The 19666-nt window shown below is 53.1% G+C and overlaps 1 protein-coding gene across 1 annotated transcript in view; it reads right to left on the reverse strand.

Moving 5' to 3' along the window:
- Positions 1-368: 368 nt before the first annotated feature.
- SHB (SH2 domain containing adaptor protein B) overlaps positions 369-19666 on the reverse strand; it is a 135398-nt gene continuing 116100 nt past the window's right edge. The window contains exon 6 of the mRNA XM_079925465.1: positions 369-1867. Within this exon, the coding sequence (XP_079781591.1) occupies positions 1684-1867 (184 nt within the window). The 3' untranslated portion in view covers positions 369-1683. The remainder of the gene's footprint in view (positions 1868-19666) is intronic.

Genomic DNA, 19666 nt, shown 5'->3' on the forward strand with positions numbered 1-19666 from the left:
CTCTCCTCGCTGGGCCTCTGTCTCTAATGTGAACGGTGAGTCTGAAGCATCGTGGAAGGCCTGGCAGCGCTGGTGATGTTCAAACTCGGTTCAGCCCCCTCCTGCTGGGGACGATGGTCACCGAAATTCCATTGTGCTCAGACCACTGGCAGGCAGACTGACGTGTGCTTGGCGAAGGCGCTGACACTTGTGCTCTCTCTGGATCCCTTGCACCTCCTTCAGTGGATGGAAGCCATGCCTTTCATTCTGCTGGGTGGGATTCTTCTCTTTCTTCCACTGCATTTAACATGCATGGTGCGGTGGTAGGTGGGTGGGGGGGAAAGGAAGGGGAACTGAGTAACAGCAATCTCACTGAGGGTCTGCGCTATGTGAGCAAGACTCCCGCTCCTGTCAAGGGCAGGGGCTAGATAGGGGTGGAGTGTGGGAGTGTGTGTGCGGGTGTTCTTGTCTGTGTGGAGGCAGTGCGGACGACCAGGAGCTCCGGCTCCATGTCCCCTGAGAGGTCAGGATTTGCCTTCTCCCAGGGTGACAGCAAGGCCATGTAGAGCCAAAGCACTGGCTCTAGAGCATCCTCTGCTTATGGGCTGTGTTAACTTAGACAAGCTACTTTCCCTCTCTGAGCCTCCTTTTCCCCACATGTTAAATGCCTCACAGGGTAGCAGTGACCCCAGTTAATGGGGAGAGCCCTTTGTGTACTGCTGGGTGCTGTGCACCTGAGGGGTTAACACAGACCTGCCATCACTGCATTGCTGTAGGCAGAAGGGGGAGCGTGGGTGCTGAGTCAACAATTGAGGCTACCATTGCTGGAGCCTGAATGCCCCCTCCTGCAGCTTGACTCTCAGGGGGCAAAGCAAATCCCTCTGCCCCAGCGGCTGCCTCAGCCCTGAGCTGGGGGCTCTGCCTCCTTCCCGCGTGCCCAGAGGGGACACACCTTGCTCTGGGGACGAAACCCGCAGGTAAGCACTGCCCCCCCCAGAGACCCACTGCAGTATATTAAAAAAAGGGATAAGAATATATATTAAATGACTATTTTATTTACACAGCCTATTCATAAATAATTGAATCCTTTTTTTGACCGCACAATGATTCCTTGGAGATCTCCTAATGATTACACTGAATGACTAAAAGTGGATTAGTGGGCTTATATCTGTGTGTGGCCATGTTCTCCCACATATGTGCTCACACTCGCACACACACGCTGACACACACACACCAGAGGGGAGGCGGGATTCCCAGGGCCTTCAGGGCTCTCAAAGCACCAGCATTTGGCTCCCAGCACCAGCGGGGCCCCGGTGGGAAAACTGCACCCCGCACACAGGTGTGAATTCCTGACGGCTGGAGAACAAAGAGCCGCAACCCCGGGAGCTCCCGCCCCGCCCCTCGGAGCTGCTCTCCTTTGTTCATCCTGGAAGGCATCTCTTTGGATTTGCAAATATTTTAATTCACAGAAACTCGAAGAGGGGTTGGGGGAGGGGGCTGCGGTGGCGGGCTGGCCGTCCCTCAGTCTTTATCCAGGCCTTCTCCAGCCCCCATGAGTGGCAACAGCATTCTAGAGACATGCAGTGGTGTGCTAGTACCATACACACGACACAAACTGGACACGGCTGGCAACAGCGGCCGGGCGGGTCGGCAGGGGCCACCGGCTCCTCCACGTCTGGGCCCTGTCGCAGGGCAGGGAGGGGCTCACAGGGTCCGCACAGCCACGGGGTAGAGGAGGGACAAGTGCTCGGCCCCTTTGATGGGCAGCTTTCTGGTGGTGTAGTAGTGGATGACTTCTGGGACACTGTCGAACGGGGGGCTGTTCTGACCCAGGACGTATTTCTCTTTGGTTTTGGCCAGTTTCATGTGCATGAAGCCCTGGTTGCTCCTGTGAACAAAGCGCAGAGATTATTAGGATGTGCAGAGTGACGAAGGCCCAAGATCAATCAGGAAAGCAATTCCCATAGAGCTACTCACTTTTGCTCTGAACCGAGGTGTGTCACGAATTCACACTCATTATCCGAGAGAACTCTCCCTCTGGCCATATTCCTGCTAAGGTGTGAAGATTCCTTGCTGCCCGGGACAGAAGAGATCCCAGCCAAGAAGCAGACTTGAGCTGCACCTCTCCCAGCCAGGAACAGAGCCCAGGACCGGCTGAAATGCAGCTGCACCTAAGAGCCCCCTCAATCCCAGCAGCAGACAGGGAATCAGCAGCAAACACTGCAGGAGAGTCTTTCGGCCTCGGGAGCTTTGAGGGACTTCCTCAGGAAAACAAAGAAACCCCCAAACTTGGCCCCTCTTCCTATTACTGATGCAGATGAAAATTTAAGCCTTGCCTGGCAGGCACAATGTTTAAGTCCCCAATGCCCTGACAAGTAGGCAGGACAGGGGTCATCACCCCCACTTTACAGATTAGGAAACAGAGTGTGGCAGGATGACAGGCGAGCTGTTTTCCAAAAACTGATGCTCTCTCTTCAGTACTATGCAACTGCCAAGCCAGGGACTACATTTCCCAGCCTCCCTTGTATCCACTGTAGTCACGTGACTAGTTTAAGCCAATAGAATCTAGGGAGAATGTGTGCTCCCCGGCTTTGCCCCAACGCAGGCACTCTCCTGTCTGCACTTCCTCTCTCTGCTCAGTAAACCCTGCCTGCCTCCTTCTCCAAGGCCCAGGTGTAGTGTTTCCTCTGCCAGGAAGTCTTCCAGGTTCCCACTGGCAGAGCTCCTTCCTTCTTCCAGCTGCACCGAGGATATAACGCCTCCATCAGCACTTGCCTTCCTGAACTGTGATTACTTGTCCATCTTCTCAATTCCCCTGAGAGCTCCAGAGGAGTGCGCAGGCTCTGTGCCCACCATGCTCGGCATCCTCCGAAATGGGTAGTGGGTGGGTTCCTCGGAGGTCAGAGCAGAGCCCTATGTCTGTGACCCTCGCGGCTTGCCAGCTGCACCAGCATGCTGGGTGGGGTGTTGTTTCCACCCGGCCCTAGCAGACCTCTCCCGCCTCCCACCCAGGACTCTGGCCACATCGGGTCACTAACCCCTCCATCAACCTGCCTGTGCTCAGGCTGCCCTTTCCCTGCTCACTCAGCTCCAAGATTTAGCCACCACACTTGTGGATGCTTGGTTTCCAAAGCACAGTCCAAATTTACTGAGGGTGTGTCACTTAGTGAGAAAGCTGGGGCTCTGACCTCCTGCGCCTTCTCCAGAGCCCATCCTTGGGCACCGATAACTTGTGAGCAGCCCTAGAGGCCCGGCTCCTAGGAGACCAGGCCCACCCCAGGCAAGGCCGAGAGCTCCGTGTGGACACAGGTTTGCAGTTTGTAGTCCTTCTGAGCTTTGATTCTTCTTGCTTCAGCTGTTCCCACATCTCTTCCATCCAGGACCGGGTTCCACACGCTTACCGGCGCCTGCTCTATTAATGCGTCAATTTGGACTCCAGGACCATTTTCAAATGGGCAGAGCAAATGCTTAATGAAGTGCAAGCACTGAGCAATACAGCTGCTCATAATAACGTATTTAGAGATGTCACCCTTAGCTTAAAGGAAATCGTTCGGAGTGCAATTATGTTTCAAGAGAGAATAATTCCTGTAAAGAACTGAAATTTAAATCAAGATTTTTTAAGGCTGACAATGTTCTAATTACACAGCCTGTGGCAAGTTCTGCTCCTCAGTGAAGGGTCATTTCATTGGAGAATTGCCTTGTCACATCTAGAAGCAGGAGGCACACTTGCTTAAGCTGTTAGAAAGGACCTGGTGCGTGCCTTAAGTGAAAAAACGTGCAACTCCCTCTGAGTGAAGACTCCGCTACCTGCTACCCACATCCATGGAGAGATGGCAAATCTGTGCTGGCCTGGAAAGGGCTGTAATTGCTTGAATGCAGGGCTGAAATTGTGTGGCTAAGAAAACCGGGGACAGTTAAAAAGCTTTGCATTCTTGGAGGCCACGTGCTCAGCCTTGCCTGGAGAAGGGGTGTGTACGGGAGACAGCAGAGCTGGAGCTGCAGGTGAGTGACATGGGCGGGTGTGTGTGGCCTTGGACATGTCATGCCCTCTGTGTGGGGTGATATTTTTGGCTTTATGTACCACAGTCTACAGCTGGGGCTGCAAAGCGCAGGATGTGTTAGATCACAGCAACCTGTTGTGAGCTGGTCTGAACGCCAAAGCTCTGATGGCACTGCAGGTACGAAGTTGCAGGGGGAGCTGATTTAATTTCTAAGGAGGTTAAAGGAAATAACTCATACTGGTTAATGGGGTATTTTCACACCAGTTTTTCTTAAAATATTCAGTGAGGGAAGTGGGCAGGGATGGTGGTAACAGAGGACAGAGCCAGAGACAGAAGCTGAAGCTCCTCTGTTCCCAGGCTGAGGGCTTGCGAGGTCACCAGATATTAGGAACTCCACACTAACGCCTCCACCTCAACAGGCACAGGCAGCCGCTGGTACCTTCCTGCAGTCCCTCCTGACTCTCCAGGCCCACTGTTTGTTCTTCTGACGCTCGTATTTCAGTACACACTAGTTTATAACCCTGAGCTGGGCTGTACTGAGGGGGCAGGCGGTTACAAAGTTCGGAGCCCAAGGCAGAGAACTCAGGCCCGTGACCCCTGAGTCCAGGGCCTGACCATTCCCGGCAGAGGGAGAGCTGGCCCTCACCCTGCAGCCCTGGCAGGAACGGCCCTTCCCCCTGGGCTCACGCACTGCACCCTCTGGTTCTCTGGACCTGATGCTCTCCTTGGGCCGTACTGGGCTCATTCCCTGCCCCCACTGGATCCATGGGGAGACTAACTGGATGGCCTCTGAGGGTGCTTCTGGGCCTAAGGTCCTGGATTCCATGTGTATGAGCATAATCTGCTGCCCACACGGTGAGGGCTTCCTGCAGGAAGGGGTCGAGGCAGCTTCACGCCCCACTCCCTTCCACTGCTGCCCACGGAGTGCCGCTGTCACAGGGTACTGGTCCGGATGGCCCTCAGGCTGATGTGTCCTGGGTACTTCCTGTGAGCCAGGCCATGTGCTAAGCACTGAGACTCAGATGGGAGGTGGCTGACCCAGGGTCCCACAGCAATCAGCAGTGGCGATGCTGCTTCCTTCCCTGGTGGGCCTTTCCCAGAGCCCACGCTCCTGACCTCAGTACTGTCCAGCTCCAGGAGAGAGCCCTAGTTAGCCCCCAACACTCCATGTGAGGCCAGGCGCGTGGTGGGCGAGAGGCATCAGAGCCTGAACAAGTGACTCCTTGACTCCAAGCCTCAGTCCCCACGACACCCACCCTGCAGGGCTGATGATGGGTCAGAGCAGCACAGGGGCTAGCAGTGAAAGGCCATCCTGGGGATTGGGGACAGTGTGTCCTGACCGGCAGAGTCCCCAACCATGGAGGGACCATCACACGGAGTTGGTGGGCCCTGCGAGGTAAGCAGGATTTCCTTCTGAGATAATCTATCAAACCCGGACTTATGCAAAGGTCAGGCAGAGCCTCGTCAACACATAGCTACAGGGTGTGCGGCAGTGATACACCCTGATGGGTCACAAGGTCCCCACGAGCAAGGTGCCACCTAATAACAGTTGACGATTTAAAAACAGCTGCCAGGGATGGCTTTAAAGACTCCCAACTTGGGGGCTTCCCTGGTGGCACAGTGGTTAAGAATCTGCCTGCCAATGCAGCGGATACGGGTTCAAGCCCTGGTCCGGGAAGATCCCACATGCTGCGGAGCAACTAAGCCCGTGCGCCACAACTACTGAGCCCACATGCCGCGACTACTGAAGCCCGTGCGCCTAGAGCCCGTGCTCTGCAACAAGAGAAGCCACCGCAACGAGAAGCCCACGCACCGTAATGAAGAGTAGCCCCCGCTCGCCACAACCAGAGAAAGCCCGCAAGCGTCAACGAAGACCCAATGCAGCCAAAATAAATAAATAAATAAATTTATATTTAAAAAAAAGAAAAAAAGACTCCCAACTCTACTTAGAAGACGACATCCAGCACAATAAGAGAAAGGATTAAATTTTCCAGGGAGAAGAGAGGGTGCATCAGATAACCAGCATGCCCAGGGATGCTGCGGTGCTCTGGACACTGCTGTTGGAGCAAGAAGCAACCTGGGGACCATCTCGTTTCACCCTCTTGGGGTACCCTGGAGGAAACAGGTCAGAGAGAGCAGCACTCTGGCTCGGGGCACACAGCAAGGTAAGCTGTGGTTATGGCAAGAACCTGGGGCCCACGCGTCCAGGACCAGGTGGGCCGGGTCCCGGGCCACCTCCCATCATTGCTTCTGAGAAGGCATGGGTCCCCGGGGAGCTCAGACAGGCCACCGCCTGCCAAGCTCCCGTGTCAGCCCTGTCTCCTTTGATAGGACATCTTGCAAGAGCTAAGTCACAATTAGGGGTGTCTCCAGTGGGTGACCTGACTAATGAGTCTTGTAAGGCTGGTAGAGGCTGGGGGTGCTGTGGCTGTCAGGGCGTTCAAATGGCTCATTATCATCACAAAAAGCACGTCCTCATCACCAGGATTATCAAACGTGCCTGGCGCGCTGGGCCTAATAACAGACCCCACCTTGTCTCATAATCACGGGCTTTAATAAAACATCACTCAGCCTGCAGCTGCTGGCCCGAACAGGGTGCGAGGCCTCACCTCTTGCTTTTAGGCCTAATTGCTTGATGCATATTTCATGAAGAATCTTGGGTAATAGTTATGTTAAATCGCTTCTTTTCACAATGAAGTGACTTAAAAATACTTGCATATAATATTTATGCAGGAGAAGGCAAGGAAATTGCCCTTGGGGACTAGCATGTAGGACCTGGTTACAGGAAACCACACACAGAGGTGATCTCTGGTTTCCCTCTACTGAAAGGTGGTTGGGGAGCTGCTCTCTTCACTGAGATGCCCCAGAACACTGTCCCTCAGCTCGAAACCGTCCAGGGCTCCCCACTGCCACTGCAGAATGAATGCTCGAACCCCACTGTGCACCAGGCACTGAGCTGAGCCACTGCTACACGTGACCTCATTTAAGCCCACAGCAAGGCTGATAAGTTGCTTGGTGTGACTACCGTTGTTTACTGATGGGGAAACTGAGGCTGAAGGAGGTTGTGTGCCTTGTCCCATGGGACACGGTGGGACCAGGATTTCACTGTGTCTGTCTGACTTTGAAGCCTGTGGTAAGCATTCAGGGCCCTGACACTACCACTGCAGCCTCATCTTCCCCTGCTCAGCCACCCAACCAGACGGATCCAGGTGTCCAGGTCCCTGCAGCTCTGTGAGCTCCTGAGGTCGGGAACTCTGTTCACTGGGACGTTTCTCAGCAGGTCAAGCCTTATTCCCCTTTGGGCCCTCAGCACATGTCTGGCGCATAGCCGAGCACTCCATTCATCTATCCATCCATCCATCCATCCAGCAGCTATCTAGTGAGTGTCTATTTTGAGCCAAGGAAATGAGGCCCCGAGCATCTTCCTCTCTGGACTGTAAGCTCCAGAGGGCAGGATGGTGGCGACTCCACCAGGCCCCTGAGTAGAAGCTGGGTAGAAGCTGCCTCTTTCAAGGCCAGGCACAGTGGCTGCTCTGCCTGGTCAGCATTGGTCCCAGGAGGAGCCAGCTTAGTGAGGGGCAGAGCCATGGGGAGAACCTAGAGGGTCACCTCTGCAGGGGGTACAAAGGCACCTGCCTCTCAAATTGGAAAGAGAAGTCTCACTTGAGGGAAGCCACAAGCCACAGAGAAGAATGGGTCAAACCTTTTTCTTTCCTTGGGATTCTACAAGAAATGATTCAAGGGTACAGAGCCAGCCAGTGCCCCCTGCCCAGGCCTAGATAAATAAAACGAATGTGACACAAGTTCCCTCCTAAAACCACATCTTCCTGAGGGCCCAGGCCCTCCCCGCTCTGGGGCCCAGCAGATCTCAAAGTGGCTGTATCTCTTCCTCTTCTTCTTTTTTTTTTTTTTTTTTGCGGTACGTGGGCCTCTCATTGTTGTGGCCTCTCCCGTTGCGGAGCACAGGCTCCCAGCCGCTCCGCGGCATGTGGGATCTTCCCGGACAGGGGCACGAACCCGTGTCCCCCGCATCAGCAGGCAGACTCTCAACCACTGCGCCACTAGGGAAGCCCTCTTCCTCTTCTTGTGGGTTATTTTAATTAAAAAGTTGAATCTTACATTGTGCAAAGATTCCTGAGGCCAGATCGGTTAAGAGAAGAGGAAGGATGAAATTGGGCACCTGAATGCCCTCAACAATTGGTTGCAGGATGATTCTCAGGGGAGGGAGGTGTTGCCTGCTCTCCATGAGCATGACAAGAGCAACCAGAATTCACCCTCAGAGCTCTCGGAGCACAGGTCTTGTGATCAGCGTGGAGAGGGCATGAGACCAGCCCATCAGGTCCTTCTGACCCCAGAAGTGTGCACCCAAGTCGGAGTGGAGATGGACACGGACGTTTGTATCGAATTAACTGGGCACAGGTGCGTTCTAGGCCCGGCTCTAATGCTGATCTGCTGTGATCTTGGGTGAGGGAGCATCCCAAGGGAGCCACCTGGAGGGTGACCATGGCAAGATACCTCCTGCCTCCATGGCCACCTAGGGGCCTACAAAACAGGTACTTCCTGCCATAACCCCGCCCCCTGCTCGGCAATGCTGCCTCTGCAAGCAGATGGCTCTGATTCAGGACGTCTGCTCTTTGACCTCCTGGGAAATGGGATATTTTGCTGGGTAAGTGTCTACAGAGAAACTCCTCGCCACATCTGTGAAACAAGCCACTCCAGAAACACTCATGAGTGCCTGCAGAGAAGCATGTTCTGAGGAGAGCCCTGGGTCCGCTGTGGGAAAAAAATACCCAGATCTCAAGTGATGGGGGCCTTCAGGGGAAAGGTACCTGGTTGACATCTCCTGAGGATGTCAGGCTGGCATCTGCACGTGCTGAGAACTACCAGCACAGGTCCTGGGAGCCTGGCAGAACAAACATGTACAATGTGATTGCCACCGCTGCCGTCGGACTGGACCAACCTGTGGCTTCACAAAGAAGCTGGGAGGGCTGGCATTATCTGCAAGACACCCACTGCACACACGAGAACACCAAGGGCCAGAGGGAGAAGCAACCTGCCTGAGTCACAGTGAGAGGACACCAGGGCTTTCTGAACCAGGGGACCAGGGCGTGAGTCCTTCTAGCTGTGTGTCGGGGTTCTCCAACTGTGCAATGCATGGGGTGAGGGGCATGGAAGCCCTTTCCAGCTGAGATGTTCTAGGGGTTGAGGAGCTGCGGGAAGGGGCTTATGAGGTCACATGCCACCCACTGCCTTCCGAAATAGCCTTCAAGGGGACAAGCCAAAGACACACGCGCCAAGTTATGGTGAACAAACATCTAAATGTGAACACCGCTGAGCCAAACAACTTGATTTACAACCAAATAATTAGACTTTCAATAAGCACACTGGCAGTGATGAGCCTCCCCAGGAAGCCCGGGCATTTCTCAAGCTCTAAGGTGGTGGCTCAGGGAGAGGGCCTCCAGTAATTCGTGACGAAAAGCCACCTCCAGGCAGGAGAGCCGGCAGATGCATCTCGCGGCAAACATGGAGACGCATAAGCTTGTTTTGTGCCACGCAAGGCAGCATAGGTCAAAATGAACTGATCTGGGGCAATTTTCCCAGGAGTAGACTAACAAAGTGCCAGGCAGGAAGATATTAATGATCCAGACTGACAGCTGAGGGAGTGAGCCTCCCATCACTGGGGGCGTGTAAGTGGGAGGGTAATGATGCATGGGGGCAGGCTGGATGACTTTTGCAGTCTCTCTGGTCGGTGTTCCTAGCAGTCCTCAGGCTCCAGCAAATGCACATGAAAACTGCAAGGGGAGAGGTGGAGGCAGGGGGAGGGATGACATGAAATGTTTCAGAGCTTTAGGAAGGGGAAAGAGGACTCTTCCAGGAACACGAAGACCCTTTTGTGTTTGAAGCACGTGGGGTTGATGGTGGTGGCTGAACTGAAGTCAGATGCCTGGGTTCAAACTCTGATCCCACTGATGTCATTGGCTGGGCAGGTCCCCTCTCCCTGGGCCTCAGCATCCCCGTCTGGAAAAGGTAGAGGGGGTTCCTCCAGTGCTGAAGTTTTCAAGCTAATGAGAGACATCACAGTGGTGTGGAGGGTGTGCCAGCCTCGGCCAGGAGGACTAAGGCAGGGCAGGACGGCTATCCTCATGCAGGTACAGGGAATCCCCGGGCTTGAGGACAGCACAGTGGCAAAAGCAAGGCTTCTTAACATCTGTGCCAACGGGATGGACAGAATGCATTCAGGCCTGGGGTGGGGTAGAGGGGGGTTTCCTTCTACTAGGACAAGCCTCTCTCCACCCATACTCTTCTTGGAGCACTGGTTCTCAACTGGGGCGAGTTTACCTCCCTCCTGGAGGAATCTGACAATGTCTGGAGACAGGGGAGCTGCTGGCATCTACAGGTGGAGGTCAGGGATGCTGCACAGGACAGCCCCACAGCATAGAATAATCCAGCCCCAAATTTCAACAGTGGCAGCTCACTGGTCACCCAAGCCTCAAATCCTTCATCTGTGAAATGGGAGTAATGAAGAGTCCACCCTCACAGTAGTTGTGAGGGAGAAGTGAGAATGCCTGTGTGAAGGAAGCATGAACACCTGATAAAGGTTAGTCATCCGGCTCCTTATTTAAGGGCTTAAGACACAACACAGAATTTGCCAAAGGGCTCCAGGCTGTTTCCAAGGACCAACTCCCACTTCACCACCAACCAGCAGGTGCAGGGGGAACACACGGTACCTGAAGGAAGGTCCAGAACAGGGACTGGGCAAAGGCAGCCCTAAGGGTAAGCGCCAGCTGCCAGGGGCACAGGGGCTTTTATAGCAAAAGGGGAGCTGGAAACCTGGGGTTGAGCCAGGTGAGGCTGGAGAGTGAGATGAGGGGAGTACTCCGGGATGAGGGCAGCAAGACAAGGGCAAAGGGACCACCACCTGCAGACCCAGCGGGACCCAGACCTGGGTCTGAGTCCCCTTCTGCCACTCCGAGCTGTGCCTCTCTCTGAGCCTCAGTTTCCTCATCTGCGGGATGGAGTTTTCACTGCCCACCCGTAAGAACCATCCTGAGATCCGAGCTGGATGGTGCATGAGCAAGTTTGGCAGGTGCTAAGGCTCTAGGGGTTCTGACACGGCTTTGTCCCCACCTGCACTGCAGGAGCCTGAGTAGAAGTTGCTGCCCATCTGGTTTGCCTTGCTGGCTCCGTGCTGAGCACCGAGCGTGTCTCCCTGTCTGCCTGGTCTGCCATTCATGGCCACGTTGGCAGCAGGACCACATCCTCCAGCTGGGCAGCCTGCCTGGCTGGGGTGGCAGGCCTGGGTTCTGGTCCTAGCTCTGTCGCTGGGTGACTATGGGCATGGTGTTTATGACCCTGAGATCGACTTTCCCAAACATGGAGTGGTATTTCCCAACACTCTCAAAAGCACATTGTTACACAGCAGGGTCCACATGAAAACAGAATGGGAATGATGAGGAAAGAGGCTTCTCTGCTTAAAAAATACTGGTTTATGGCAGTACTGTGTGTATTGCTCCGTATTCAACATTTCCGAGATAGACCAGACACCAAGCAGAGGCTTTTGAGACCATGTGTTTCCCTGCTCTTATTTTACAGACGACATTAAGGCCCAGAAAGGGGTGGAGGTTTGCTCCCATTCTCCAGTGAATCCAGAATGTGCCCCTTTCCCCCCTACCCCGCCCCTGTGCCATTCGCTGTAGGGGATTCTTGGGCACTACCCATAGCCTCTGTATGCTCAGAGTAGGCAGCAATGCCTGTGACAAGGTGGAAGGTGGAGGTGGACGTGCAGGGAGGGGGAAGAAGGCAGCAATCCCCCCCAACCCCAATTCTCATCCTTGTCCTTAAAGCACAGTGCTTACCCTCACTATCCTCCAGACCCAACTCCCTTCCTGGCTGGGGCGTCCCTTGCTAACTGACCAACCGATTCATTAGCACAGCAAAGAAGGGGACTCGCCCACAAAGCACCTGATCCAACTCACAGTTTTACTCAAACAAGTAAAGAAGGAAAAATCCAGGAGGGCCTTTAAAAACTGAAAGCTAAAACAGACCTACTTGCTCAGTGGTCCTTCCTCTAACCTGAGGGTCCGTTCTTCCTCCCTGAAATTTCAAAGGCACACAGTTGACTCTAAGCCACCCAGACACCCTGGCCAAGGGCCTTTTGCACATCATGTGAATGACGGTGATGGTGGTTTTCAGTGGAAAAGCTCCCAACAGTCCTTGGGGATCTGGGCCTCAGTTTCTTCATCTGTGAAATGGGGTGGACTTTATGATAGTCCTTAAAGTCACTGAAAGCAAGTGAAAAGAGCTCTGAACTGGATGTCAGGGACCTGGTCCCAGCCCTGGCTCCTGTCCTCTTGGGCCTCAGTTTCCCCATCTATCTATACAACAAAGGGAGAGAACTAGGTGACCACTGAGGTCCCACAAACTGCTAAACCTTTGAAACTTAGCACATAGGTGCTCACACCATGCAATGAAGAAGGAATGACTATTCAGATATTAAACAAAAGGACTGAACTTCATTACAGACATCCCAGAGTTTCAGGGTTGGAAGAGGAGTGCAGGTTTCTCAAATATAGAGTTTCTACAAATGTGCCCCAAAATGCCTACATCAAAGTTCCTGGGGATTTGCTAAGCCTGCGACTCCCTGGGCCTCTCTGGAACCTGAATCAGCTTTTTAATACGCTCTTCAAGAGATTCCGACGCACATTCAAGTTTGAAAACCACCGTTCTATCTGATGATGCAAAGTCCATATTCACATCTAATGTTCAGCTTTTGTGGCTTATCCCATGTTGGGGAGCTCACTCCTTACAGGTACAACTTTTTCCAACCTTTGATGGCTCTGACCATGAGAAAGTCCTTCTATGTTCTGAGCTGAAATGTGACTTAGCACATTCCAGCAGGTCACAGCTGCTCTGCCTGCCGTGGGAAGGCCCCCTGGAGAGCGGAATACAGAAGCAGGCGCAGACCTGAGGCTGCTCCTCTCCAGCTGTCCTCTCTCGTTCTGGTCCCCCCTCCTGCTCACAATCTCTCATACACATGCTGGCCTGCAAACGGACAGTGTCCCCAGTGGGTATGTCCCACTTGGCTATTAGCCCTGCTGTCTGGACACGACTCCATCACCATGTGGACACTCTGAGCCTTCGCTGAACTCCTTTCTGGTGTCTTCCGACCTCCAGAGTCCACCTCTGTCTTCTTCCTCCTCCCCATCCCAAGGGACAGGATCTCATTGGCATGCAAGTGTCAGTGGGTGCAGACAACATGCACCTCTTGACCAAACCAAAAGGGGCACCAGTCCAAGAACATTAAGAAGCAAAAGCCCCACTGGCTGTGGCCACAATTGGAAGGTTTGCAAATGTAATTCTGAAAGGTCACTGCCAGCCCTTAGTAATCTGGGCTCTGGAGGGCGAATCCTCTCATGTTGGGCATTCATTCTGGCAGCTTCTTGACAACCTCTGTCCACAGGGTGGAGAGTTTTCTCAAAATTAAATCTCTGGCTCTTTGCTCCCTAATGAAATTGATTTCTGCCTTGATACACAACAAAGCTTTCATTTTATTATTTGGCTAGGGTTTGACCACGTTAATTACAGTTTTTTTCAGCATGGCTGCAAGTAATTGAGTTCCCAAAAGTTACTTACTATTGGAACTGATTGCTTTTTAAAAGCACAACTTCCACAAAAGTAAAAGTCAACCCTTGTTTCATCACAGAAGATTTTTAGGGGGTAAGACTGGAACAACTGAGGACAGGAGAAAGTATTTTTCTAGCCTGAAAATCTGAACTCAAAACGGGATTATGCTCCCATTGGGAGACCGTGAATCTGAAAGGTGGGTGTGCCCAGCACACACCACCTCATGCATTTGCCGCCTCAGTGGTTTCATCATCACTTGTGTCAGAACTCATATACTGCCCCCCCCCAAGTTTTTAATCATTGTTACTGGCACAATTCTACCTGCCTCAGAGGATACACTGCAGAAGCCTCTTCAATTTCTAACACCAGGTACCAGGGACTGCAAAGCGCCTGCCCAGCACCGTGTAAATGCATTTTCCCTTGGGAGGCTGTGTTCAGCTAGGGTGGGGTACACACCTTTAGTGTCAGGTGGAAATGAGGGGCATGTGGCTACTCTTTGGCAAGTTGGGGGGTGGGAAGGAATTGTGGAAAAGATAAAGGACCAGAGATGCAGAAGCTGTAGGGAGACAGAGAGAGAGCTGACTAGGACTTCAGAGTTTACAAGGTACATCTACGTCCACAATATTATTAGTCACCTGGGCCACGGGGGGCTTATGTGGAGGGGACAATTGAAAAGTTGGCACCACAGGGAGTTAGCACCACAGGGAGAGGGGACACTGCAGAGACCTCTCCTCTAATACCAAACCTAATCATCCTTCTACCTTTCTGTTACTTCCCAATACATTATTATCGTCCTAGGCCCTGCTCACATGCTACCTCCTCCAGGAAGCCTTCTGAGATGCCCCCAGTCAGACTCACTTTCTTCCTCCCTTACTCATTCTCTGCTACACCTCCCTCCATCACAGTAGTCACCTATTCTTGTCCCCATGCCTGGACTACAAGCTTAGACTCTGATGTGCCTCTGTCTCCCCATCCAGTCAAAGGCCTGGTGCCTGGTAGGAACGCAGCAGTGACACCTACACTGCTGAACTGTTGCCCCTGCCCTGAAAGTCTGTGCTGAGTATGTGACAGGCTGATCCTCAAGCCGCTCAGGGCCGTGAGCAGCGTGTAGATTTTCAAAAGGAAAATAGAGAAAGAAAAAAAGTTCTAATTAAAACATTTCTAATAAGCCAGCTTTGCCAAAACCAATTGTTTCTGATATTCCTCCTAGGTGAAACAATCCTTAAAAAAAAGGTATTAAAAGTGGCAGAAAGCACCCTTAGCTGGAAGGAGGATGGGGGCTGCTCACTGGGGGAGGGCTGCCCAGAAAAACGTAGGGTTTTTTTTGAATTTAATTTTTTATACAGCGGGTTATTAGTTATCTATTTTATACATATTAGTGTATACACGTCAATCCCAATCTCCCAATTCATCCCACCACCACCGCACCCCCACCCCCCGCCACTTTCCCCCCTTGGTGTCCATACGTTTGTTCTCTACATCTGTGTCTCTATTTCTGCCCTGCAAACCGGTTCATCTGTACCATTTTTCTAGGTTCCACATATATGCATTAATATACGATATTTGTTTTTCTCTTTCTGACTTACTTCACTCTGTACGATAGTCTCTAGATCCATCCACGTCTCTACAAATGACCCAATTTCATTCAGAAAAGGGCAGATTCGAGGCACAAAATGGAAGTGTGTGCACGTGTGAGTGTGACACACCCACACTCATACACAGCAAAATAGCATTTTTATAGCTTTAGCGTTTGAACTGTGGGAGCAAAGACGAGAGCTATAAAATCTGACATCCGATTGTATAAATCTGCCGCAAATACCAAGAATGTTTATGGAGAAAATGGGAGAGAAAATATAGTGTTATGGGCTCAGAAGGGTAATAACCCTGGGATGGGAGTTGAGACATCTGGGCTCTGCCAGCAACTCGCTGCGGGACCTTGGGAAGGTCCTTTTCCCTTCCTGTGCCTGTTTCTCTCATCCGAAAGCCAGGGTCTTGACCTGGATGATTCAAGAGCCTTCTGGCTGCAAGGGCCTGAAGGTATGGGGAACAGGAAACCTTGGGATTTTACTGAATGAAGCTGGTTGCTTCCAGCCCCGCCAAATGCCTCTGGGCGGGGGGCGGGGGGCAGGGCTTTGAGTTATTTACCTAGCTGTTAGCAAAGTAAGACCCCCAATACTCCCCCGGGGAAAGCACAAGGCTCTGTAAATAACACCACCTGCATTCATACAGACACTCAGGGTTTACTAAGAGCTTTCCCTTCCGCTGTCTCCCTGAGCCTCGGGGCTGAGGCTCAGAGACGTGAAATAACTTGCTGGGTGACCCTCCTGGCTGGTGGAAGCAGTGATTCAGGCCCTGGTCCTCTGGTCCCTGACTGCATCTTTCTCCATGTTGCTGTATCTGCTGATGGCAGATACAAGGTCTGTATCTGTCACCATGGCCTGTCCTTGCTGCACCCCACATGCCCTCTCAATCAAGCCATTCCCAGATGGCTTTTGCAAAAGTATTATTAAATAAGTCCTATTAACAAGATGTTAGAAATGTGATTGGAAAGAAATATTTTTCTCATTTGAAGAGACCACCCAGTGCCTCAGAAGGGAAGCTGTCCCAGGGCACAAGAGGCTTCCTGGCAACAGTTGGAACGCCTCCCACGGCAGGCGAGCCTTACGGAGAGATTTATGGGGGCTGATATGAGATAATTAAAAAGCAGCTGGAAATGTAATCAGGGTGGCTCTGACTCTGGAGGGGACCAGGGAGCTCTCGGGGGAGCAAAGGGCAATGCCGTGTGCTTGGCTGGGAGGGGAGATGCAGCAAGTCAGGAAGGGAAAACCCAGCCCATCAGCAGGCACGCTGGGCACTGCCAGGCTGGTGGGTGCTCTGGACAATGGGTTGGCAGTGTGAGTGTGGGCACCCCTTGCCTCTGGTTTTGGGCAGCTGAGTTAGGACGAGTTTCCTGGGTTTTTCAAAACCATTCCAGGTCCATGTTGCAGCTGGTGGTGCCACCACTCACCCAGCTGTTCAGGAATCTAGATGAGGCCCCTGACTTCTCGCTGTTTCTCACCCTCTTCAGTTCTACCAGGACACGGCCTCTGTTCTACTCCCACCGCCCTAGTCCTTCGCTGAGCTGTTGCAGCCTCCTCAGCAGCCAGCGCTTCACCCCCATCTGCCTTCCAGACACCTCCACGGTCAGACGGGGTTTCTGCAAACCTCTGTCTCTGAAGTTCACTGTTTTCATTTAGTCTCCTGCACGGGGCGTTGGAGGAGCTCCTAATTGCACCACTTCCTTTAAACCTTTTAGAAGGAGAAAACATGTCGCACACTAATTGAACAGAAAGTTCATTTTCCCTCCATCAGTCCTGAAAGGATGTGAAATCCTCTGTGTAGTGAGAGCGAAGAGGCAGACGGCCCCTCTCCCCTGCCTGCCCTTTGTCTCAGGCCAATGCAAATGCTGCCAGAAAACAGGGCCTGCATGGGAAGCCAGGAGGCAAACAAGCTTCTTCCTCTTTCTGGTCTCAGTTTCTCCACCTGTACAGGGCATTGGGCCAGGTGATGTAAAAGGTCTCTTTCTGTTCCCTAAATCCCAAGATTTCTGCTCAAGTGTACTTAATGTACGAGAGCTACTGTCCTGGACCAGGTTCTGGCTCTTGTAATCGACTCATAATGTCTGAAGATGTGGAGGGAGAGATAGGGGTCAGCAGGACAGTGAGGGGGACAGAAAGGAATGCCTGTTGAAGTGGTCATCATCTTCAGGTACTGATCAAGAACTGGGAGATCAGGGAGGTTAAGTGACTCACCCAAGGTCACACAGCCAGAACAAGGGCAGTCTGGATTTGACTCTAGCCCTGTGATTTGAGTCTCAGTCATAACAAGGCAGGATTTTCTCAAGTTGCAGCCTGCATAAATTCTAAAATCCCACCACCATAAAGGGGAGTAGCTGCGGGCATGGACAGATCCAGACAATTCTCAAGGCTCTGGACCACACCAAGCTCTTTCCTCAATAACCCATGGCTCTCCAAAGTCTGTAACAAAGACAGTGGGCTACCACACTCACTTAATGCCTGCTGGGCACATGCCAAGCACTTCACGTATATCATCTCTTCAGGAATACCTCTGTAAAACCCATTTTATAGATGAGGAAATTGAGGCTCAGAGATGTTAAGTCCCTTTGTCCAAGGCCACCCTGCTAGTAAGTGGTAGAGCTGGGGTTCAAGAGCCCAATCCAGACTGATCCAGAGCCCATGTCTTCTGCTGCACAGAGCTGCCTCTATCCTGGGGAGATGGGGAGGAGTTAGTGATGGGATATATTGAAAACTGTGGATTGGAAAGTAGGCAGCTTCTGTCCTCCTGGGCTGCTGTTTCCTCAGAATGGGCAGCTCCTTACCCTGACCATCCCCAACTGCCTCAACCCTCCTCACTTCCCAAGGCCCATGTCAAAACCCGTCCTCACTCCACCCCTTCCTGCCATCACTGTCTGCCTGGAGTCAGTCAGCTACCCCTGTGCCGGTCTGCCTGACCCCCACCTCTCTTTCTTCTGTACTCCCCCTTCTCCAGCCCTCACACCCACCTGGCAGCTCAGAGAGGTGCAGAGTCACGGGAGCAGGCAGCCAGGAACCCAGGGCCCTGGTCAGCAGAGCAGTGCCCCGGGCGGCACACACCTGCCTTTCTCGAAGCTCTGCCCTCAAGGGCAGGCTGGAGAGGAGAGCAAGTGGTGGTGATGGAGTCCTACATCCTGGAGCAGGAGGTCATGCTGGGCAGGGAACCCAACAACGGCCGGGGAGGCTCTACTGTGGTCTGGGGGACCACCCTGGGGGCTTGACCATGGGAGCAGCCCCCATGGAGCTGAGAGGCTGGAGCCTCAGATGTCGACCCGACAAGGGGTGCTCAGACGGCAGAAGGAAATGAAGTCCGTGCTCCCTGCCAATGATCGCAGGGCGAGCAGCCTTTCCTCATCCCCCGCCTCTCCCCGCCCTGCAAACCTTTATTATTTCTTGCTCCTGGCTGTCAGCAGCAACAAACTAAGATTAATCACTGGCCCGCCTGCCTAGACCCAGACATGCCTACTGTTTGAAAACTCTCTCCTCTACTATATAAATCAACGAGGGGAGAGAAGAAAGAAAAACAACTCTAACAGAAATGTGCCCCCAGAGCCCCTGGAACGCAGCCCATCAGCTCCTCTGGCCCTGCTACGCTCACCACCCTCCCAGGAAGCATCTTTTGGGTGAAGACTGGCTGCCCAGCAGTCAGCACAGACCCCCAGCTCCAAGCAGGAACCTGACGGGCCTCGTTTAGCAATCAGAGCAGGAGGCATCTTCTTGTCCCGCTCCCTCCTTCCCACCACGCTTAGGACTGAGCAGAAAGACAGCTTGGACCTGGAAGCAAATTTACGAATCAAATGCCAGACCCTCTTTCTGTGGGAACGGGGAAGACACTCGCCCGTGTCATCCAGAAGCAGATGTAGCCCAGACGCACCCTGAGGGCGCCTGCCCTGGTGCAGCCCTGTCCACCTTGCTGCTTCCACGGCAATTTCTAAAGGCTCCGGGAAAGCTGGGAGGAGCGGAGACTGGCATATACCTGCTGAGCTGCGTTAATTATTACAACAACTTCATGAGAGTGGCCTACGTGGCTTTCTAGGTGATGATCAGGGAGGTAAAGTCATTGGCCGAGAACCACACAGCAGGTAAGAGATGGAGCTAGGGTTTGAACCCAGGTATCTCTGGCTGCAGAGCCCATGCTTTTCCCTCTACTTTTTTTTTTGTGTGTGGTACGCGGGCCTCTCACTGTTGTGGCCTCTCCCGTTGCGGGCACAGACCCCGGACGCGCAGGCTCAGCGGCCATGGCTCACGGGCCCAGCCGCTCCGTGGCACGTGGGATCTTCCCGGACCGGGGCACGAACCCGTGTCCCCTGCATCGGCAGGCGGACTCTCAACCACTGCACCACCAGGAAAGCCCCTTCCCTCTACATCTTTAAAAGGGCTGCCCTGGATCTCCCCTTGGGACGTGTGGCCACGTGCTGCCCGCCTCTTGGACTGTGCTAGCTCGGGTGGCATGTCTGTGGACATGTCGGG

The sequence above is a fragment of the Stenella coeruleoalba genome (genome assembly GCF_951394435.1).
Source record: "Stenella coeruleoalba genome assembly, chromosome: 7".
Classification (NCBI taxonomy): domain Eukaryota; kingdom Metazoa; phylum Chordata; class Mammalia; order Artiodactyla; family Delphinidae; genus Stenella; species Stenella coeruleoalba.